The 24,359-nt window shown below is 37.3% G+C and overlaps 1 protein-coding gene across 1 annotated transcript; it reads left to right on the forward strand.

Annotated features, from left to right (window-relative positions):
• Positions 1-1,202: 1,202 nt before the first annotated feature.
• tmem62 (transmembrane protein 62) lies at positions 1,203-24,010 on the forward strand. The gene is made up of 14 exons (XM_067455392.1): positions 1,203-1,754; positions 4,608-4,719; positions 4,809-4,946; positions 9,014-9,059; positions 9,751-9,892; positions 10,507-10,631; positions 11,692-11,814; positions 11,989-12,144; positions 12,702-12,861; positions 15,389-15,502; positions 15,692-15,776; positions 15,891-15,971; positions 17,119-17,237; positions 20,260-24,010. The coding sequence occupies exons 1-14, from the start codon at positions 1,578-1,580 to the stop codon at positions 20,578-20,580; spliced, it is 1,899 nt and encodes a 632-aa protein (XP_067311493.1). The 5' UTR covers positions 1,203-1,577; the 3' UTR covers positions 20,581-24,010.
• The last annotated feature ends 349 nt before the right edge of the window (positions 24,011-24,359 follow it).

The following is a 24,359-nucleotide window of genomic DNA, read 5'->3' on the forward strand; positions in this document are numbered from 1 at the left end:
TTACATCAGAAAACATGTAATATTCAATATATGAAAATATTTTATTTAGTCCATTATCGTAGCACAATTTGTCTCTGTCTTTCCTACAGACTTTCCTAAATGCAATAAACTGAGTAGAAAGACCTAAGTTATTGTTAAGCTATTAGATGTTATGCTATTTTTTGATTTATGGCTATTAGATTTTCTTATATAGAGAACGGAATCTCCTACAGGGGGCGCTTGGTGGCTCAATCTAATATATAATAAACAATACATAAATGAAATATACATCAAATAAAAATTTCTAATTAAAATAAAGAATCAACTAAAGTTGTTTATTTTGTGAAAGGGACCAGCTGACTAGACAATATTCCACTTATTACAGTACTACTTACCAAATAAATGTATAGGCCAGTATAATAGGCTATTATCAATATAGTAGGCTATTAAAGTTCTTATCAATATTTTGAATGAGCTTTTATTTTTTCAGTTTTCATTTTAGTTTAGTAATTTTGATATGTGCTTTTCTAACTTTTTAAATACTTGTTTAGCCTTAATTTTATTTTTATTTCAGTTTTAGTTCTGGTACCAACTTTTGTATTTTAATTATTTGTCAAGGTATTTCTAATTTTCAGTTTTTAAAACTCAAACATTCATATTACATTTATTTAAGCTTAATTTCAATTAATAAATGCATTTTTAATAGTTTTAGACTTTTAACAAGACTATCCTGAACATGAAATATCGATTTTATTTTAAATTATACATTTTTACATTATTTTATAGCAAATCTCTTAGTATATAGCACATTACAACAAAATTAATGTATTATTAACGTATAATATTACTACAGTATTATTCATTGTATCACCTACATTGACCAAAAGAGAGAAACAAAGATTGATTTATGAAAAAAATTAAATTAGCACGTGTAATTTAGTTCTTGCCAGGTTGGACCTAGTCAGTGCCTATTAGGATTTGGAAGCAATGAAATATTTTAAATAATTGTAATACTTTAATAATTTATTTAGAGTAGGCAAGGCAAGGCAAGGCAAGTTTATTTGTATAGCACATTTCATACCCAATGGCAATTCAAAGTGCTTTACATAGAAATTAATTAAAACAGTGGTAACAAATGCATGAGAAAAAAGAATACCATATGGACGAATAAAAAAATTAAAAACAAGCATAGTTAAAACAGTCGTAAGGATAATAATAGTAATTAAAAAAAAAAAAAAAAAAAAAAAACGAGTTAGAAGCATGGTTAGAACCAAAGCCGTTTTCTATGGCTCTGGTTAGAACTAACTTCCCGAACGAGAAGGATATCTTAGCCCCGCCCCTCTCAGTCAACCTCCCATAGACAAAATAAATATTAGACCTCCCTTCTACTGACAGAATCCTTCCAACCGGAAGTATCCTGTGGATGATGTTGGCGATTACAGCGCGCTGATTTGCTCTTCCGTTGCGCCTCTGTCTAGCGTTCACTGAACCGAGTGACCGAGGATGTGAGGCTGTCTGAATTCCCCATTAGGCTCCTTCAGCATGAAGAAGAGAAGCGCGTGAGCGGATCTTAGTGAAGGCAGTGTGATTTCGGCAGGATGCTCAGGCTGTTCGCGGCGCTGATGGTTGTTGGGCTGCTGCTCGCGTGCTTCACTTCTTGGCTGTTTGACAGCTATGACACCGCCTGGCACCCGAAGCGCAGTTTACATCAGTCCAAGAAGATTGGCCCACCGTATCCCAGCGGGCAGCTGGACAACATATTTTGGTTCGTGCAGGTAAGCAGTGAATGAGAGGCCATAATAAAGTGTCACACTGTCATTATGATGTCAACGAGCTGACCATGTGATCGATCGGGGGACGGCTTTTATTTTGTGCTCTGCCATAATAATTCGTTCAGTATAGAGGATTATTGTTGTGCCTTTAGCTCAAAAAGGAATATTCTAGCAGGTAGCATGACATCGAAAGCATATAACGTCAGTACCTGTATTATATGTATTTAAATACTCACACCAACGCGTTACATAGGCCTAACGTTACATGATTTTTACATTTTTTTTTTTAAAATAATGAACATATCGCATAATTCCAGTCACAGTTTTATCAATAATTTGGAGTAGTATACTGATTTGATTTATTATTAATGCTAATGTCACTTAATCAGATATTTAAAAATGTCATTGCTTTTTCAAGCATAATGGCAGTGGCTGTTTATGTTTTGAAGCCCAAAAAAAATCGATGTTTTTTTTAAAGAAAAATATCCACATTTTACACATTATAAAGTAAAATATTTAGCTTCTTCCAGACCACCTTCTGTATTCAACTTACGATAAAAACTTGCGAAAAATTTCTAATAAATATACACAAGTCAACAAAATGTATGACACTGCTCTAGTGGTTTTTGGATATTTTAATCCATACATCTTACATTTTGTGCATTTAAGCCTTCCATTTGAAATGTTATTAAAATAGTTAATTCAATGTATTAAAAGTGTCAAATATGAGTCATATTTGAGAAAAAAAAAAATGTATTATGAACTATCCTCTTTTCTATGACAAGTGACAACAGGCCAAAAGGACACCCAAGGGATTTATATGTGAAAGATGCATGAACTAAAATTGTATTATATATATATATATATATATATATATATATATATATATATATATATATATATATATATATATATAACATTGTGGTAAAGTTCATTATTTTCCATAATGTAATGATAAAAATTAAACTGATCTCAAAAAATTAGCATATCATGAAAAGGTTCTCTAAACGAGCTATTATCCTAATCATCTGAATCAACGAATTAACTCTAAACACCTGCAAAAGATTCCTGAGGCTTTTAAAAACTCTCAGCCTGGTTCATTACTCAAAACCGCAATCATGGGTAAGACTGCCGACCTGACTGCTGTCCAGAAGGCCATCATTGACACCCTCAAGCGAGAGGGTAAGACACAGAAATAAATTTCTGAACGAATAGGCTGTTCCCAGAGTGCTGTATCAAGGCACCTCAGTGGGAAGGAAAAAGTGTGGCAAAAAAACGCTGCACAACGAGAAGAGGTGACCGGACCCTGAGGAAGATTGTGGAGAAGGACCGACTCCAGACCTTGGGGGACCAGCGGAAGCAGTGGACTGAGTCTGGAGTAGAAACATCCAGAGCCACCGTGCACAGGCGTGTGCAGGAAATGGGCTACAGGTGCCGCATACCCCAAGTCAAGCCACTTTTGGGCTACAGAGAAGCAGCACTGGACTGTTGCTCAGTGGTCCAAAGTACTCAGATAAAAGCAAATTTTGCATGTCATTCGGAAATCAAGGTGCCAGAGTCTGGAGGAAGACTGGAGAGAAGGAAATGCCAAAATGCCTGAAGTCCAGTGTCAAGTACCCACAGTCAGTGATGGTCTGGGGTGCCATGTCAGCTGCTGGTGTTGGTCCACTGTGTTTTATCAAGGGCAGGGTCAATGCAGCTAGCTATCAGGAGATTTTGGAGCACTTCGTTCTTCCATTTGCTGAAAAGCTTTATGTAGATGAAGATTTTGTTTTTCAGTACGACCTGGCACCTGCTCACAGAGCCAAAACCACTGGTAAATGGTTTACTGACCATGGTATTACTGTGCTCAATTGGCCTGCCAGCTCTCCTGACCTGAACCCCATAGAGAATCTGTGGGATATTGTGAAGAGAAAGTTGAGAGACGCAAGACCCAACACTCTGGATGAGCTTAAGGCCGCTATCGAAGCATCCTGGGCCTCCATAACACCTCAGCAGTGCCACAGGCTGATCGCCTCCATGCCACGCCACATTGAAGCAGTCATTTCTGCAAAAGGATTCCCGACCAAGTATTGAGTGCATAACTGAACATAATTATTTGAAGGTTGACTTTTTTAATTAAAAATACTTTTTCCTTTATTGGTCGAATGAAAAATGCAAATTTTGAAAATATTTCAGTTGGTGTGCAATGAATCTAAAATATATGAAAGTTTAATTTTTATCATTACATTATGGAAAATAATGAACTTTATCACAATATGCTAATTTTTTGAGAAGGACTTGTGTGTGTGTGTGTGTATGTGTGTTTTATATATATATTATGTATGTATGTATGTATATATATATATATATATATAATACATACATACACATATATATATATATATATATATATATATATATGTATGTATGTATGTATGTATGTATGTATGTATGTATGTATGTATGTATGTATGTATGTATGTATGTATGTATGTATGTATGTATGTATATATATATATATATATATATATATATATATATATATATATATATATATATATATATATATATATATATATATATATATATATATATATATATATATATATATATATATATATGACATCCTGAAAGTGAAAACAAAAAGCATGTCACTCAGCATGTAGAGTGTGGATAAAGCACTTATGTTATAGTTTGGATGGTAAAACATGAAACCTTCAGCTGTGTACTAACTCGCACGAGATGCCTTCTCTAATATGCCAGTGGCACTTGTCCTATAAATAGGGAAGTTTTATATGTGAGATTTCCAACACTCACTGTAAACTACACACAGGCCTGCATGAAACCTCAATATTTACTGATTTCTTTGTGCAGGTGTCTGACATCCATATCAGTCGTTTCCACGATCCGAGGCGCATTCCAGACTTCGAAAGGTTCTGTAGTGACACTATTGATGTGATCAAACCTGATCTTGTGCTGGCCACAGGTGAGCTAAAATAAGTTATTTATACATAGTCGAATTAGGTTTTATATGCTACATAAACATGCGTGTCTTTTACTTTGACTGTTTAACAGGGGACTTAACAGATGCAAAGACTGAGAATAAAATGGGCTCTCTTCAATATGAAGTGGAGTGGCAGGCCTACCACAACGTCCTTAAAAGATCACGAGTGCTGGAACGCACAAAATGGATTGACATTCGAGGAAACCATGGTGATTATTTTTTTTCCATTGATTTTAAAGTTGTGAAAATATCAGTATTGTCAGACAGGTTTACCCAAAACCGTACCTGATTTACAGGGTGGCGATTTTGTATGCATTTGTGTGATTCACATCATAAACACAATCGTCACTGGGATGTAAACAGATCATATGAAAAATAATTCATACGATAATTCAGAATTAGCCACAAATTCGACGAGAGATTGTGTCGAATACTCTGCTTGTCTGCCATAGGTCAGTAAAACCAGTAGCAAATTTGTGAAAACGCTATTTCGTGTTCAGTCTATAGCCGCGTAGTGTTTCTTAACAAAGTCAGCCAACTACTTGCCTGGCATTAGAATGCAGCGTTGGAGGTTAGAGGTATTTGAAAAATGATGACGCATGTTTAGTCATGTGAAGCATATTGGCCCTCATTTATCAATCTTGCGTAGAAACTGCCGTATATGTTGGCGACTTGGCGTAAGATTATGCTTACACTCCTCTCACCGCCTGATTTATGAAGCTGTGCGTACCTCTGCAATCCAGGTGTACGCAATACTTGCCCTTGATAAATGTGGCGGCTGAAAACGATCGTCATTAGAATAACACGCCCCGATATATTCAAGTCTCCGCCTCTGCCACGCCCTCATTTTACACCATGGACAAACAGAAGACGGCAAAGAAGCGAAACTTCTCCGATGTGGAGATCGGGCGCGTCTCAATCATCTCACTAGTCCACTAGTCAGGGCACTGATTAGGACATAAGTCAATGGGCTGACTCCCTGATCAGTGCCCTGACTACTGAACTAGTGAGATGATTGAGACGTGCCTGATCGAGACCATCCCCAGGGAAGTGGCGGAAAAAACGAAATTGTTTTATTGAGAGTTTAAAGAGTGGGAATAAAGGCACCCACAAAAACAAAATATGGACCCAAATTACGAGTACTGTTAAAAGTGTGGTGGTTGAGAAGCGCACTCCAGCAGTTTAAATAGCTGTTTGGATGATAAATTACCATCACAATGCATTATTTTACAGCACGTTTTGAAACTATTAGCATTTAATTTCGTATCACGGCACATGTATTGGGATGTACAATAGTGGTGATGATGTGATGTGGAGTACCATTCTTTCACATTAATAATTACATGACAATTAGTATGATTCTTATTCTTATTATTCTTAATGACGCTTGTTATTTAGAAGAAGAATGTCGTTTTTATTGATTTTATTATTATTTAAAAGAAGAAGGTCATTTTTATTATTTTGTCAGTTTGAATTATTTTAGTCCCAGTCCGTGCGCAGCTGCCGGGCCAGGCGGGCCTGAAACGTCAGATAAAGCGCACAGGCTCGCGACTGGAGGAATACATATGCCTACAAATCAAACGCTTTGGTAAAGTCACACAAATTAAACATTGACGTTCATGTTGCACAAAAATAAACACTGAATGTTGTTGTTGTTGTGGTATTTAACAGTGGGTCATAGCATATCTTGTCAGTGCGTATCTTGCACAAGCATATCTTGTTTGTGGTGTTAGGAATTGTTTTTCTGCGCATTTTCCCACTAACTCAAACGTGCGTACACCACCTCCTGAGCTGGTGTAGGATTTGAGCGTGCCGTACGCCAACGCCCATATTAATAAATCTCAAACGCGCTGGAAATTTGGTGTACGCACTTTTGATAAATGAGGGCCATTGTATCCATAGATTGTGAAGCATTTTGTACCCACATATTGTACCCATAGCGTGAGAAATGTTTTATGTCTGCTTTCTTTGTATGACCTTGTGAGCTTTTATTCTGTTTTACGCATGTGCAGTAAGGTGATTTTAAAGTGATATTTCAATATGGATGAGCAACTTTTGGAAAACGCTAGTGTGGATGGCGTTCTGAAACGAAATCGCTGCTTTCAAAAGTATCTAGATTAAAGGAGTACTTCAGCGCGGGGAAGATGAATCTGTATTTAAACTGGGTCATTAATGTAGTAGAAATTTTTCCAGAAATAAAATGCATAAATCTCTTGTCTCAGGGGGATATGAGGGGGGGAAGCACAATCATTTGAATATACTCCAGGGTTTCTACTGATACAAAGCCATATGCTAATTGCTGAAGTAATCCTTTAATATAAAGTAGTCGAAGTTGTCACACTATATGAATGGAGCTTACACACAGTTGCTTATCACAGTGGGATTGGAAAAATATTTGAACATTGCAAAAATGACCCACTTTAGCTTTGGTTTCTATTGTCAGTTGCATCCAGATTTTATCGTAGATGTGTTTGGGTGGGAGATCTAAATAAAGATTTAAGTTTTCTCTTTGCACGTCACTGTTGGTCAGGGACGATAATTGTACATCTTTGTCCCAGTGTCTGTTGGCAATAAAACAATTAAAGCGAAGACAGCTGGACACTTATGTCACACTAATGACTTGAAATGAAGCCCAGCTCTATTAAACAGGATATTGCCTGATTGTTGTGACAGAAGAACAAATTTCAGTTGATTAATAACAACTTTTTCATCATGTGGCTGTTTATCGGTTCTTTACTCTAGTTTCTTATCTTGATTTAAAGGAACTGTATGTCAGAAATGTATTTCAATTAACACCGCTTTACAGTCATTTGAAAGTGATCGCAGTACCACCGTTTAGGCCACGCCCACACCAGCTTGGGGGGATTGTTTGATTTTTGGAGACACCCCTCGCTGCAGCCTGTAGCACGATGACGTTGCTGGATCAGATCCAATACGTACTGGATGGTGGATCCTTATTGCAATGTCATAGCCTACCGATCTCTGGGTTAACTTATAATGCGTATGCACTAGTCTTAATGTATGATCATTATTGTATATAGATTATGTTCTAAACTGTGTAGTTGTAGTACTGATACATAGTATTAAGTAATTATTGAATAATAAATCATCTTTTCATAAATGTGATGCTTAAATTATCCTAGTTTTGCTGTACATGCATGCAAAACAGTTAAAATTGTAATATATTCTGATCATACTTGCTGTTGAGTGGAAGGAAAAATAAGTCAAGTAACTGTCTCTGTAATTTTAATCCTCAAGGTATAATGCAACACGATCTGTCAAGAACTTGAAAATACTAGTCAGTAGCCTACACATTCAAGGGAAAATGCAAAACGTGTGTCCTGATGGCGTGATTATGTTATTAATCATTATTTTTGCGCGAGCGGTTTGAGTATTTATCTATCCAGCAAAACTCTCCTGTGCATTCAATGATGTCCAAAAAACTCTACTGCTCATGCGTATATGATGTCATCGAATTGTGAATGAAACCACCGCGCATGTGCGTCCAGTACATGTTGGATCTGATTCAGTACGTCATCGTGCTACAGGCTGCAGCGAGGACGAGATTCTTGGATTTTTGTGGCTTTCAGATTATGACGCGTGTCACTCTGTCTCCATGGGCGGGTTTAACACGATGACAGAAATGATGGGTCGTTGCCCGTTGATCACACCTCTTGTGGTCTGATTAATTGAAGGACTATCCAATTGCGTACAGAGTTATTCAAATAATGCCAGTTGATTACACCCCATTGTGCAGTAGAAAATACAGAGCAGACTCCCCAGACCAATGTTCAATTTTAAATTGAGCTTGGTATATTATAATATATATTATAATTTCATTTTATGTTAAAGTTTTTCACAATTTAATACATTTTTATATCTGGTATTTAATTTCAGCTTTATTTCAATGATGGAAAATTATTTTTATTAGGTGTAGGTTTTAATTAACAACAATAACACTTACTCAGCCACTATGTTTGGAACAACCTATGTTTGGAACACCATAGGGGTGAGTAAATGATAACAAAATTGTCATTATCCCTTTAATCTACAAAGATGGTTTTAGTGGAGGCTAATGAAGATCTCTAATGAAGTCGCATAGCTCACATATCATTTTTCCCCTATTCCCATTATCCCATTTCCCCACAGGTCCTGTAACTGGTGGTACATTACGAAAGCTGCCAGACATGTAATACGAGCTCTATTATTAGTTTTGTCCCCACTCTTCTTCCGTTTCCAGGAAGCCTTGACTAATATTCTCTTTTTGTCTCCTCAGATGCCTTTAATATTTTTTCTCTGGAGAGCGTGAACAATTATTACAGGTCTGTACAAATATGACAAATGCAGAACATACTGGCTATAAAGCTACAATAAGGTTTAGATATCAAAGTTGACATTAAAAAAAATCTATTACTTTTTTAATGCACTTTTATTGTGGAGAATATATGTGCTTACTTTTTTCTCCAATTTTTTCTTCATTATCTTTCAGCAAAATATAACTTCCCTCAAACAGAAGCACTATGCATCACATTTACTTTTTCATACTGACTTCGTAGTTATAGGGATAGTTCACCCCAAACATTTTAATTGTCATCTACTCACCCTCAAGTTGTTCCGAACCTGTATGAACTTTTCTGTTATGGTGAACACAAAATATATTTTGAAGAATGTTGGTAACTAAAAGTTGATGGACCCCATTGACTTCCATAGTATTTCATTGACTTACTATGGAAGTCAATGAGGTCTATAAACTGTTTAGTTCCCCATGTTCTTCAATAAATCTTCTATTGTGTTCAGCAGAATAAAGAAATTCATACAGGTTTGGAACAACTTGAGGGTGAGTAAATGACGGAATTAAAACATTTTGGGTGAACTATCCCTTTAAATCAGTATGGCATGTAGGACGGACGTTTCAGAGGGATTCATGTGAAATTACTTCTCCAGTCAGATCAGTTACACAAGATTTATACTGACTTGTCAACCGTTTTATTATGTCCATTCCTGAAAACATAGGAAGTACTCTGCCAATCAAAAAATTGGATCCTTCCACTACATACACAGAACCTCCTTTGGGAACTACTCGTTCATTTGTGCCGATGCTACTCTGACCCCTGGACCCAAACGGCCCTATAACTTCTATGGGATTATCAATCAAGTAGGAGAGATGTGTTCATTTTTAGCTTTACTTATGAAAACGTAGAGCTGCACGATTAATTGTTAAAGGATAGCAATCTTGACTCAAACACCAACATGATCTTATTCCTAAATGACAGCAATTTTGGCTAAGTCTATTAAACATTTGACAAGTACGATCACAGCGAGCATTCAGATCCTCGTCTGCGCTGCAGTTTCAAATATTAATTTCACAGAAGTTCTGGGATAAAAGTTTATAGTTCGGATATAACGTCTGATACAACAAAATATAGCACATTTTGAAAGTAACATGGCGCTTCAAATACTGTATCAATTACATCACTATGCCACTAATGCCAATAGGTTTGTCATTGATTAATTTCACTAATTCATCTAGTAATAAAACAAGTGATGTAAGAGTGAGTCATTGAATCACTTACAACATTTTTTAAATCATTCAGATTAATGAAACATTTTAAATAGATTGCAGCTATTAACATTTTGTCAGAGCCTCTATTAAATTCCATTATTTTGTTCAGATGTCTGTTCAGAATTGTGATTATCCAGAATCGTGCAGCTCCATGTAAATGTTATGACAACTTTTTCTCTGGACTAACATATGAATGTTCCCCATAGTCTCAGATGGACCTGTTGGCAACCTTTAAAGAGGAGAGCCTGGGCAGTAATAAGTCCATCTGGTTTGGACATTATACCACATCTACCATCATCTCCCCCTTCCCAGGAATCCGAGAGCTCATGAGGTTTGGAGAAATCTTGCAGTAACTCTGTCATCCACTGATATCTGGCACAGATCATATGCCCTTATGTTGCAGTATACTTATAAATAGCAAAAATGTTTGAGATATGTTTCGGTTTTTGGCACATGATTTAGGCATTTTTGCTTATCCAAAACTTTGACTAAACTGCGATGGTAAAGCTGAATTTTCAGCGGCCATTACTCCATCCTTCATTGACACAGAAATCATTCTAATATGGTGATTTCTTGCTCAAGTAACATTTTTTCTATCATTGTTGAAAACCGTTGTGCTGCTTAGTATTTTTGTGTAAACACAAACAGTGTTAAATCTTTTTTAGGGTTCATTGATCAATCGAACGTTCAAAGGAACAGCATTGATTTGAGGTAGAAATCTTTTGAAACTATGTAAAGTCACTGTTGATCATCCATTTAATCTATCCATGAAGTATTGATTTCTTTAAAAAAAACTGACCTCACACTTTTAAATGCTAGTTTAGATTGATTATTAAACATTTTTAATTACAGCACCAAGTCTCTTAAGAACAATACTGAAAACACCAGAGAACAACTAAAAAAATAATCTAGACTTGTAAGTTTCTATCCATAAAAAGTATTTAATTTAATTAAAAAAATTATAATAAAAAAAATACTATTTTGCATATGTGCCTCAAACCAAATTCTCTATCTTCCAAATATTAAATTTCACTTTGGCATGTCCAGTGATTTTATTTAATCTAAAAAAAAATCATTCATTGTCTCAGTCTTTTAAGCACAACTTATTTGTGATTTAAAAAAATTCCTCTATGCTCCAAATTAGCAAAGTATATACAATTTTTGTGTGCGCTATGAATCAGAATCAATCAGTGACCTGGCTGTGCCATCTAAAGCTAACAAGCGCCACTAGATTGTGTCTTGGAAGGGCATTATTGTGTACATGGTGTCTTAAGTGAATGCAGTTAGGTGGGTTGCAGGGTAATTGCAGCCTATACGACCATTCATTTCAGTGCTAGCACATCATATTCTGCTAAATCTCCAATTTCATCTGTTTCATCTGTTTTCTACAGTACAGCCGTAGCGTATTTGTGTGGGCACCTACATACACTAGGAGGCTTCATGCCAGTACTGCACAGTCGACATCAAGGAGGCACGATGGAGTTAGAGCTGGGAGACTGGATGGAGAACCGCAGGTAAGCTCAGAAAGAACGAGGCCCACTCTCAAGGGAACGCCACACAATGTAAATATAGATGTTAGCAAGAACAGGAACAACTGCTGATATATGAGGAAGACATTTCGTTGACCTAACTCTTATAAAAATATATTTTTAAAAAAAACAGTCACATGCCGTTCTCCCTTTGTTCAGGTACAGGATATTGGCTTTCGACCATGATTTGCTTAGTTTCTCCGATTTGACGTTTGAGGACTGGCCAGCTGTGCTGATTACCAATCCCAAAGACGCACAGTACCTTCACCCAGGAGTGGAGCCTCTGGGTCGTATCCGCAGTTCCACGCACATCAGGTGTCTCTGTGTGTGTCCTCTTGAACCTTCAAGCGTTCAAATGTTGACTAGAGCTGCACGATTCTGCATTAGTTCCTCCATGATTTTTAATAGAAAATTGAACCAAATAACATGCCATTGATAAGTACTGGAGCAAGATGCGTTTAATCGGTATTTGAAATCCCAAGTTCATCAGTACATCTGTGTTTATATCCAAACTAAACTTTTATCCCAGTACTTCTGTGATGATATGAATATTTGTAACACAGCAACAGCGATACTATGTGCCACTGTTTGTGTAGCTGTTTCATACCTATACATGGTAACTGCTCTATCTGTGGATACGCAGCAGCAAACAGAGATTTGAATGTTTCGGATGTAACTGCCAAAAGTTTAATAGACACAGGCGAAACCATTGTCATTGTGAGATCACATGTTTAATGGTTAATCGTGCAGCTCTTAAGGTTTGAAGCATTATCGTCTCTCATCTAAACCTCACACTGTCTTGTCCTTTCATACCAAGAATGCCACCAGTTGCACTTATTGTTGCTGAATGTGCCTTGTGTCGGATTCTGTAGGGTCCTGGCTTTTTCTGAATCTCCGATCACATCTGTGTATGTGAGTGTGGATGGAGTTTCACTGGGAAAAGCAGTCAACGCTGGGGGTCCTTTATATGTGCTGCTCTGGGATCCAACGCTCTACTCTACTGGACTGCACTCTATCAGAATTAAAGTGGAGGTAGGTAATGATTGGGTAACCAAGCCTGAGTATGAAACTTCAGGGTATAACCCTTTGCTCAAATCAGGTGACTTGTTGAGGAAAGGTATGCTATTATTTTTCTAAATAACTGGACAAGCAAATTATGTCTGGTGAATGATTAATTGAGCAAAAAATGTCCATTTTATAATAGGAATATCTGGAGACAAAATAGCATATAGATTTAATCAACCAATTAGAAAACGTAGAATATCAACACGCTTAAAACCACACGCAACTGCATAGCAATGCCTTGGTCACCACCCAAAATATCCCAGCAACTGCAAAGCAGCATGCCTAAACCATTCCAAGCTTAGCAACCACATACCAATACTCTGGCAACCAACAAGAACACCCTAGCAACCTAAAATCAACATGCTTAAACTACTCAGAACCTTAGCAACCATGTAACAATGCCCTGGGAGATATGTATACGTAGATACCTCATTCGAACGCTCCAGGCACGTTGACGAGCCGCCATTTTAGAACGGTCAACACACGTCAACACTTCAGATGCTGTCAATCATCACTCGCTTAAAAAAAAAAAAAAGAAGAAGACTGCGCCTGCCATGCTGTGAAACTCTGTAAAGCCCGGCGCGATTTAACTTCCCGAAGAAACCTTTCTCAGGTGAGACGTTTGTGTTAGTTTAGCAATTATAATGTTTGGATCTACACAAAAACACGTAACATTTGTTAGTAACAGGCTTCATGGTTCGAATTTCAACATTATTCAAGAACTGGAAAATGTATGGATACAAACATTGACCCTTGTAAAGTGTTTAAATCAAACTAAATGTAAGAGTATTTAAAGAAGAGAAACCAACATATTTCTGCTGTTCTACAAGCATGCCCTTCTGTCAGCGAGCCTGTTGTCTATTTTTGCCGCGATGCTCGCGCTGCATTAAAGCCACGGTGCATAGTTCTTATAAACATGAAAGATAACCGATTTCACCATAAAATCATGTAGTGCAGTGTTCCCTGTGTTTCACAATCACCACATCCAGCGCTGTGAAATAAATAATAAAATACACAAAAACACATCACTGTCAGAAGTTTTTGCCCAAACTTCAGAGGCCTATTTAAATGATTAAACTAAGCGTATCTTAACTTTGTTACATTTTATCAAGTGAACAACTTATTTACAACAACTTATTATATTCATGTGTGTTTGGGAATGGGGCATTTGCAGCAGATATATGCAGCCCGTCATAAATCAAAGCACATCTCGGGGAGAACACCGGCAAATGTGACAGAATGGACAATATTATAGTCTGTATTTGTAATACACGTTTCAGGTGCGAGTGATCAGCAAGGCAAGCGCTGCCAGAATGCCCAACGGACAAGCAACGGGCGCGCGCGTCTCCCGCTCCATATGCACTGCTTCTACCCTGTCAACCATAGCTTGCACGTGGAGTGTGACATTTGAATGGTCACAATGCGCGTTCGCGACCGGCTTTGACCGTTCTAAAATGGCGGACGGCTAACGTAAAGCGGCCCATAGAAACTAGTCACTAATGAGGTATCTACGTATACATATCTGTGCTGGGAACAACCCAGAATAACCTAGCAACTGCAAAACAATGTGCTTAAACCACTTAGAACCTTAGCAACCATATAGCAATGTCCTGGGAACAACCCAGAATACCCTAGCAACTGCAAAACAACATGCTTAAACCAGTCAGAAACTTAGCAACCATATAGCAATGCCCTGGCAACCAACAAAAACACTCTAGCAACCTAAAGCAACTTGTTTAAACAACTTAGAACCTTCGCAACCTCATAACAATCCCCTGACAACAACCCAGAACACCGTAGCAACTGCAAAGCAACATGCTTAAACCATTCAGAACCTTAGCAACCATATAGCAACTCCCTGGCAACAAACCAGAATACCCTAGCAACTGCAAAGCAACGTGCTTAAACCATTCAGAACCTTAGCAACCATATAGCAACTCCCTGGCAACAAACCAGAATACCCTAGCAACTGCAAAGCAACATGCTTAAACCATTCAAAACATTAGCAACCATATAGCAACGCCCTGGCAACAGCCCAGAATACCCTAGCAACTGCAAAACAACATGCTCAAACCTTTCAGAACCTTAGCAACCATATAGCAACACCCTGGCAACCAACAAAAACACCCTAGCAACCTAAAGCAACATGCTTAAACCACTTAGAACCTTAGCAACCACGTAACAATGCCCTGATAAAAACCCAGATCCCCCTAGCAACCTAAAGCAACATGCTTAAACCACTCAGAACCTTAGCAACACTCCGAATAAATAGCAACGTCCTGGCAATCAACAAAAACACCCTAGCAACCTAAAGCAGCATGCTTAAACCACTTAGAAACTTAGCAACATGTCGCCCTGGCAACAACCCAGAACACCACAGAAACATGCTTAAACCATTCAGAACCTCAGAAATGTTATAGCTGGTTGTGCTGTTATTTTGAGAAAATATCCCAGCGTGAGCTTTTTTCACCTTTTCTCTCTCTCCCTGTTCCAGGACTCGGCAGGTCGCTTAAAAGTGCGAGAGCAGCACTTCACCCTGGAGGAGAACCTCACCCCCAGCTTCGGCTTCATGCAGTCCTTTATCCTCCTCACAGACCACTACATACTGGTAGGAAAATGCAATAAAATCATTGTGTGATGCTGAAAAATTAATCACACCATAAATATTGAAATGAGTGTTTATTTACTCGTTGTTTAAATTATCATATCTTTAAACGTCATAATTCACATACATCAAAAATAGTTTGTGTTAATGAATATTAAAAGTCTCTCAATGACAATGTGTGTGTTCCCACAGGCACGGTTTGGGTTTGTGGCGATAGTTTTACTAAACCTTGGTGGGCTTGTACTCTTCAGATTTATGCCTGTCTCTTCAACAAGAGGTATTTCAGTTACTTTAACATATGATATATCTTTTGTCTTGTCTTCATAGTGCCAAAGCATAATTGACATTTCGCACTTATACTCTTCTATTTTACTTTTCTAATCTTCTCAAGCATGGATGTCCCTGCATCTTGTCAGTAAGAACAACTTGTTCTTCTACTCTCTGCTGCTGTTCAACCTTTGTACAGCATTAGGTAAGTCAATTCCTGACACCACTTAAAAAGTTTTGCAAATGAATGGAACATAATGACTTAAACCACCCCTGTAGAAGACCGGTGATCATTATTATACAGAAAAAGAGGAGTATTTTTTTCCATTCAATCATTCAGAAGAGAGAATGAATTATAGATAATGACGTATTTATTATATTATAGATAACTGCCTCTTAGTTTTATAAATGCCTATAACTAACCCCTGACCTTGGGCTGCATAATTTATGTAATAAAAAATAAATAAAAATCTAATAAAATTGTGAAAGTGCTGATTACAGCATTCCATTCAGGTCAACTCGTTTTTAGTTAAATATTCGAAAATATAATTTTTGTTTGTTTTTGTTTAGTTTTTTTAAAGTGGTTGAACATTGTAAACAAAAGAAAAATGTTCTTCAACATTAGCTTTATTTTTATTTATTTTTATTTTTTATAGAAAAAACACCATAGAACAAAAATAAGGGGAAAAATACTATGGTAACTTTTTTTTTTTTACGTTGTCCGGTGTATATATATATATATATGTATGTATGTATATATGTATATGTATATGTATATGTATATGTATATATATGTATATGTATATATATATATAATATATACACATACATATATGTGTGTGTGTATGTATATGTATACAAACCGGTATATAACATACATTTCAAAACAATTAAAATTAGGGCTAACAAAATAAATTTTTGACCCAAAACAAAAGTGTAATTTTTTTAACCGTTCACAACTGTTTACAAAATGAAAATGTTGTCATAGTTTACTTGTTATTCTAAATTTGTATGACTGTTTAATCTGTGGAACACAATTAAGTTATTCTTCAAAATATCTTCTTTTGTGTACCACAAAAGGCATTAAGTCATAGAGGTTTGGGAAGATGTGAGGGTGAGTGAATTATGTGTCACTTTTGTTGTGAATCCTGAAGAAACCTTAACGGACACTTAAAAAAGTGGCCTTAAATTAATAATTATGATTACAATATCAAGGAAAATTATGAATATAATTATGTAGCCCTACTTGGTTTGCTAAATAGCGTAATGAAGACATGTCAGGATGAACTCAGTCACAACCTGTCCATGCAATGACAGTTAAGAAGGAACAACTTTGTCTGCTGGTTTTTCAGGTCCATGGTTCGTTGGGGAAATCATTGATGGACACAATGGAGCCTGCTTTGCTTTTGGCGTATTTGTGGATGGGCATTTCCTTGAAGGCAGTCTGTCATATGTCGTGGGATTCATACAGGTAATTCAGGATTTAGCATTGGGAACCGAGAACATGTATGTTCTTATATGTACTGGTTCTGTTTTCTGAAAAAAATGCAACCGCATGAAATGAACAATGGAATTGACTGTATTCCTCTGAATGTCACAGAATTCAGCAAATATTAATTCATCATCAGTAGGGCTGTGTAATTACGGATCTCACCCTAACAATAAGGTACAAGGCTGTGCTGTATTGTGAATACAGTCACAACAGAAGGGCATTGTTAGGCACAACGTGAAGTATTCTATGGCTTTTATAAAATGGTTACCACAAAATATATTGAAGCAGATAAGTTGCTCTTTTTAAAGCAAAAATCATTCCGTTCCATCTTTCCGGCAGAAAAATTGTCCCTGACAATGACAGTAAACATCAAGCGAATGCTTCTAGATGCAATGCCTCATCTGATAGATCTCAAATAAAAACAGAGGCTATGAACTGTTCTCATGCACATTAATAAAAACATTTTTTTAACACAATATATAATATTTCTTCACAGATATAGAAATGCTTAGCTTTACTTCACCCTAAAATAAAAATGTTGTCATCATTTACTAATTTTCCCTCATATCCTTCCAAACAAAGACTTTTGTTCATCTTTGGAACAGAAATAAATAAAGCTTTTTCTTGAAATCGGAGAGAATTCTGTCCCTCCATAGACAGCTACACAACTACCACTTTGACATTTGACATTGACAACTACCACTTTGACATTTTAAAAACTTTCACAACAAGATCTTAAAACTAATCCATATATATTGAGGGTGTTTAGTCCAAGTTTTAACAAAAAAATTAACAGCAGCTAAACCGAACCTGCCGTAACACAAGAATAAAACCTCAATTTGGTTCTGGCAGAAGCTCAAACATGCTGCGTAACACACAAGAATTAACCTCATTGGTTCTTGTGGAAGCTGAAACGTGCTATGTAACACAAAAATGAACCTCATTGGTTCTTGTGGAAGCTTAAACGTGCTGCATAACACAAGATTGAACCTCATTGGTTCTTGTGGAAGCTCAAATGTGCTGCGTAACACGAGAATGAGCCTCACTGGTTCTTGCAGAAGCTCAAAAGTGCTGCGTAACATGAGAATGAGCCTCACTGGTTCTTGTGGAAGTTTAAATGTGCTGCGTAACACAAGAATGAACCTCACTGGTTCTTCTGGAAGTTTAAATGTGCTGCGTAACACGAGAATGAGCCTCACTGGTTCTTGCAGAAGCTCAAAAGTGCTGCGTAACACAAGAATGAACCTCACTGGTTCTTGCAGAAGCTCAAAAGTGCTGCGTAACATGAGAATGAGCCTCACTGGTTCTTGCAGAAGCTCAAAAGTGCTGCGTAACACAAGAATGAACCTCACTGGTTCTTGAGGAAGCTCAAATGTGCTGCGTAACATGAGAATGAACCTCATTGGTTATTGTAGAAGCTCACACGTGCTGTGTAACATGAGAATGAGCCTCACTGGTTCTTGAGGAAGCTCAAATGTGCTGCGTAACACAAGAATGAACCTCATTGGTTCTTGAGGAAGCTCAAATGTGCTGCGTAACACGAGAATGAACCTCATTGGTTCTTGAGGAAGCTCAAATGTGCTGCGTAACATGAGAATGAGCCTCACTGGTTCTTGAGGAAGCTCAAATGTGCTGCATAACACGAGAATGAGCCTCACTGGTTCCTGAGGAGGCTCAAATGTGCTGCGTAACACGAGAATGAACCTCATTGGTTCCTTAGGAAGCTCAAATGTGCTGCGCAACATGAGAATGAACCTCATTGGTTCCTGAGGAAGCTCAAATGTGCTGCGTAACATGAGAATGAACCTCATTGGTTCCTGAGGAAGCTCAAATGTGCTGCATAACATGAGAATGAACCTCATTGGTTCTTGAGGAAGCTCAAATGTGCTGCATAACATGAGAATGAACCTCATTGGTTCTCGAGGAAGCTCAAATGTGCTGCATTATATGAGAATGAACCTCATTGGTTATTGAGGAAGATCATATGTGCTGCATAACATGAGAATGAACCTCATTGGTTCTTGAGGAAGCTCAAATGTGCTGCATAACATGAGAATGAACCTCATTGGTTCTTGAGGAAGCTCAAATGTGCTGCATAACATGAGAATGAACCTCATTGGTTCTCGAGGAAGCTCAAATGTGCTGCATTATATGAGAATGAACCTCATTGGTTATTGAGGAAGATCATATGTGCTGCATAACATGAGAATGAACCTCATTGGTTCTTGAGGAAGCTCAAATGTGCTGCGTAACATGAGAATGAACCTCATTGGTTCCTGAGGAAGCTCAAATGTGCTGCATAACATGAGAATGAACCTCATTGGTTCTTGAGGAAGCTCAAATGTGCTGCATAACATGAGAATGAACCTCATTGGTTCTTGAGGAAGCTCAAATGTGCTGCGGAACGCACATCAAGTGAACCTTAATCTTCCGTTTACCACAACTGATGTGTGAGTGGATAAATGTTTATGTGAATAGAAGCCTCAATTAAATCTGTTCGTCATATAATGTGATCGAGACTCTTCAGAAAATTTGGACGAAACCACTCAATTTATGTGGATTAGTTTTACATTCTCTTTATGAACTTTTTGAAACGTCAGAGTGGTAGTTGTGTAGCTGTCAGTGATATAATTTGTAATAATAATTTGTTACATTTATATATAGCTTTTCTAGGCACTCAAAGTGCTTTACATATAGAAGGGGGGAATCTCCACCAATGTGCAGCATCCACATATTGCGCAAGAACGCCCTCCACACCAGCTGCTTGGTAGAGAGGAGACCGAATGTAGAGTACAGAAAGTTCTCAGATTTCATCAAATATATATTTGTGTTCCGAAGATGAACTAAAGTCTTAGAACCGAAGATGAACCCCAACCTTAAAGGACAACTCTATTAATTACCCCTAGGTTCGTTTTTCATCAGAGTTGTCCTTTAAAATTCTATACAATTCCCAACCCTAACTATAACGGGTGAGTCATAACATGCCGTTTGTCATCCACAGGTGCTGTTCTTCAATATGCCTCTCACTTATTACCTCTGCTGGAGTCTTCACCACAGGTGTCGTGGCACCAACTTCCGCTCACAAATCTGCCGGTCGGGCTACCACTGGAGGACTCTGGCAGTGCATTTGGGTATGCTAGTCCTCATGATCTGGCAAGCCTATTCTTGCTACTTCCTGCTGGAGACCTATGGGCGACTGGCCTTCTTCCTGTCTCCCGTACGTACCTGGGCCTTTCTCATGGGCCTGCTGTTAGTGTACAGGGCATGGTGGGGAGCACCTCCTCGTTTCTCCAATAGCAGCAGGACCAACCGTCCATTGTGATGGTGACAGTTGAAGAGAGGCCATCACCTGTATTGTTGTGACAGACATTGTTTTGTGCCAAGCTCTTCCCTCCTTTCACCGCTGTCTTCACAGTTATCAAATTGCCAATCATTCCCATTGTGTGTTAGGATAGAGAAAATATCCTTTAGTTAATATACAAATATGTTGTATGGCCCGATTATGACATCATCACACGTGGATGACGAAGCCTTTTAAAACACTTCAGACACGTTGGAAGTTTTCGTAGCCAGTTCCCACAATTGTGAACCCAAGCAGTGTCGAAGTGTTGTTAAGCATACCCATTACTTTGATAAACTGCACATTATATTCTTGTTAAATTATGTTTGTTTTTATGTGTGAGGAGCAATCAAGAAAGGAATAAGACTGCCTATTTTTAATAATTCTGCATGAAACTGCCACTACACAGAGAGGTCATTCAATATGGATCCTCTCAAATGTTTTTTAAAGCATAAAGAACACACTGAGAGAGGAAGATATCTCTTTCTCAATTTCTTACACCAGTAGACAATAATATGTCTAAAGGACCATTTAAGGGACGAAGCTGGTCGTTATCACAAATTAACTTTGTTTCAGAAAGAATCTTATACCAGTCTGCCAATGAGAATCATCAAAGAAGCCAAAGCATCTTGCTTTTCATGTCACCAAGCAGGAGATTAGAACTGTGTATGTGAGCATAATGGGACACTGTTCAGCCAATCAGAACTATTATGATCAGCTGACTACATTATCCCCACTTATTACATGGCTACTTACTAAGGCCCCGTCCACACGAAGCCAGAGCTTTCCCAATCCGATCTTTTTTTTCCCTCGTTTCAAGAAATATCTGTGTCCACACAAGATTACCGAAACCAACTAAAAACGATGTAGTTTGCATGCCAGGCCAGTGTGTGGCGCTGTAATTCTGCCACAGAAATACACTAAAAAGGGAGAAGAAGAGTTGTGGCTAGAAGGGGTATAGCAGTGGTCGGAGGTGAGGCAAAATCTCACAATAAAATAACAATAAATACATTTGCTACTTAACAGATGTGTTTTATTAATGCCTACACCTACCCTAACCCAAAACATACCCTAACAATAATGTAGATACGGTAATTAAATGACGCAATATTGATGTGCGCATGCCCAGTGTCCGTAGTTGTATCCCTTAACTCTTTCACCATGCTGGACGTAGTGTGATGACATCACCGTTTCAGAAAATATACGGATTCGCTGTACACACGAAAACGGAAGATTGCCAAAGTGGATGAATCTGATTGATTTTCAGATTCATCCACTTTGGGACCCGGTTTCAAAAAATATCGGATTCATGCTTCTAAAACGCCGGCTCCGTGTGGACGAAACGCTGATACGGTACAAAATGTATACGTATACAGCTAAACGCGTCTCTGTGTGGACGGGACCTAAAATACCCAAATTTTATTATGCCAGATAAAAAACTGTACTGTGATACGAAGGACAATAAATTGCCGGGGACAATCTAAAATTTTATAGTTTAGTGGTCGTTATACAAAATATTTGTCTGGCTATCAGCAAACCAAGCTAAATTTAAGATTGAACATTGAGCTGGGGAGTCTGCTCTGAATTTTCTACTGCACAAGAGGCATGATAAACGAGCATTATTAAAATGACTCAATTGGAAATGTATGCAATGGGATAGTCCTTCAATCAATCAGATCAAAAGGGGTGTGATCAACGGGCAACGACCCACCGCTTCTCTATCTGTCATCGTATTAAAACCTGCCAAACAGCGCCAGGTGGATAAGTCAGTCTGTGATTGGTTCCCAGAAAAGTTTTTCAGAATTAAAAGGTTAGTTCACCCAAAAAGGAGAATTCTATCAATTACTCACCCTTTTATAGAATGCCAAACTTATAAGACTTTTGTTTATTTTCAAAACACAAATGAAGATGTTTTTAAAGAAGCTAAACAATACTTTTCGTGCAGGAGCAAACCTCATTGGTTGATCGATCTTATTTGAATTAATATTAGAATAAAAGCCTAAATTATATCTGTTCACATAAGCAATGGTGTCTCTACTGAAGACTTTGAGTCATATGGATTTTTTTTTACAATGTCCTTTGAATAGAGGGACAGAAATCTTTCAGTAACCATTACTAATATCTTCATTTGTGTTTCAAAAAACCACCACCAACAACAAAAAAAGTCACGGAGCAACATGAGGGTGAGTAATTTGATGGTAGAATTTAAATTTCAGAACCATGTAATAAGTCTTGGTATGGAACACAAAGGATAATCCACTCTCTGCAGTGTATTATTCAAATGCATTTTCCAAAAATAAAAAAAAATACTCTCAAAAGGAAGAAACCACTATATTTATATAGATGACCATGAATGTAGAATTGTTTTTATTGCACAGTGGTTCATAGTCACAGTTAATACATTAAATTATGGACCCTTACACATCAAAATGCATCAAATTCAAGCCAGACATTTTGACCTGCTAACGGGCACATGCCAATGTAGCTTATAGAAGACCAATCAAATGTGCACAATTCTGATGTGCTTATTAGAGAAATGTTGTTAAGCAGCTCTTTTATAGTTGGTTTTGCACAGTTGCAAACCACACAAACGAACTAAGGACAATGGGCATTTTTAGGGGTAGAAAAAATCAGCTAGTTTAAAAAGAAACTTTGTCTCTTTTTTCCCCATTATCCACTTGACAGGTGACAGAATGAGCTGTGACAAGAGTTTCTGGTGGATTCATTGACATCCCTGTTTAGTCAGGTCACTCAAGGTCTCCGTTCTCTCTCAGGAAAGTAAAGACTTGAACAAAAGGCTGCTCTAGTTTGTCTTTCAATGACCTGAATGTTATTTTGAAAGAGTTTTGTCGCAGTTTAAGGCACATGATAGTGAGAACAAACTTTTTTTTTTATTCCACATTTACTCTACCTGTTAATCTAGATTTGTGGTGAACCATTAGGACTTTGAATGTTTGATGATGAAATATCTGCTTATGTGTGATTTGCTTTTAATTACTGTATTTAATTTTGAAATGAAATCAATGTATTCATCCACATTGATATTGTAATGTATATTCCTTCCAGTCGTTTTGCACTGTTTTATGGGCATTCTCTGTTTCTGTGATCACGTGGCTTTTGTAATTTCACTTGTTGGAAAGTGCTGTTCACATTTGTTTTGTGGAAGGCACAGAAATACTTTCTTTTCAGTGAAAGATTAATACATATTTACTTATAATTCAGAATTTACTTTAAAAAAAAATTGACATCACAAAATTGTTTATTATTCAGATTTACAGCTGGCAAGGTTGTTTTTCCACATGAAGATGACCTCAATTTATATTTCTGCACCTCTGAATTATCTTGCATTTGAATTGATTATATGGCTGTATTTATGTATTGTACAACAAAGTAAAGGGGTTTCATATTGTGACTTTCATATTTCGTGGCATCTTTTTCATGTAAAGGTATCATTATTTATATATATATATATATATATAAATATACACACACACACACACACACACACACACACACACACACACACACACACACACACGTGTGTACTTGTACGAGATTAAGTTAATCAAATAGAACTATTTTCAAACTAGCCACCATCTTGATAACTGACAGATACACAATGTAAAAATTTGGGGTCAGTATTTTTTTTTTTTAAGAATGCTTTTACTTCGCAAGGATACATTAAATTGATTGAAAGTAACAGTAAGGGCATTTATAATGTTACAGAATGTATGCAAATGCTGAACTTCAAAAAATTCAAA

The sequence above is a fragment of the Pseudorasbora parva genome, chromosome 10 (assembly GCF_024679245.1).
Source record: "Pseudorasbora parva isolate DD20220531a chromosome 10, ASM2467924v1, whole genome shotgun sequence".
Lineage (NCBI taxonomy): Eukaryota > Metazoa > Chordata > Actinopteri > Cypriniformes > Gobionidae > Pseudorasbora > Pseudorasbora parva.

Excerpts from the sequence above, each read along its gene's own strand:
- tmem62 (XM_067455392.1), top strand. The coding sequence starts at position 1,578 with ATGCTCAGGCTGTTCGCGGCGCTGATGGTTGTTGGGCTGCTGCTCGCG. Across the intron at positions 12,862-15,388 it reads CTATCAGAATTAAAGTGGAG|GACTCGGCAGGTCGCTTAAA; the intron begins GTAGGTAATGAT and ends TCCCTGTTCCAG. Across the intron at positions 17,238-20,259 it reads ATGTCGTGGGATTCATACAG|GTGCTGTTCTTCAATATGCC; the intron begins GTAATTCAGGAT and ends TGTCATCCACAG.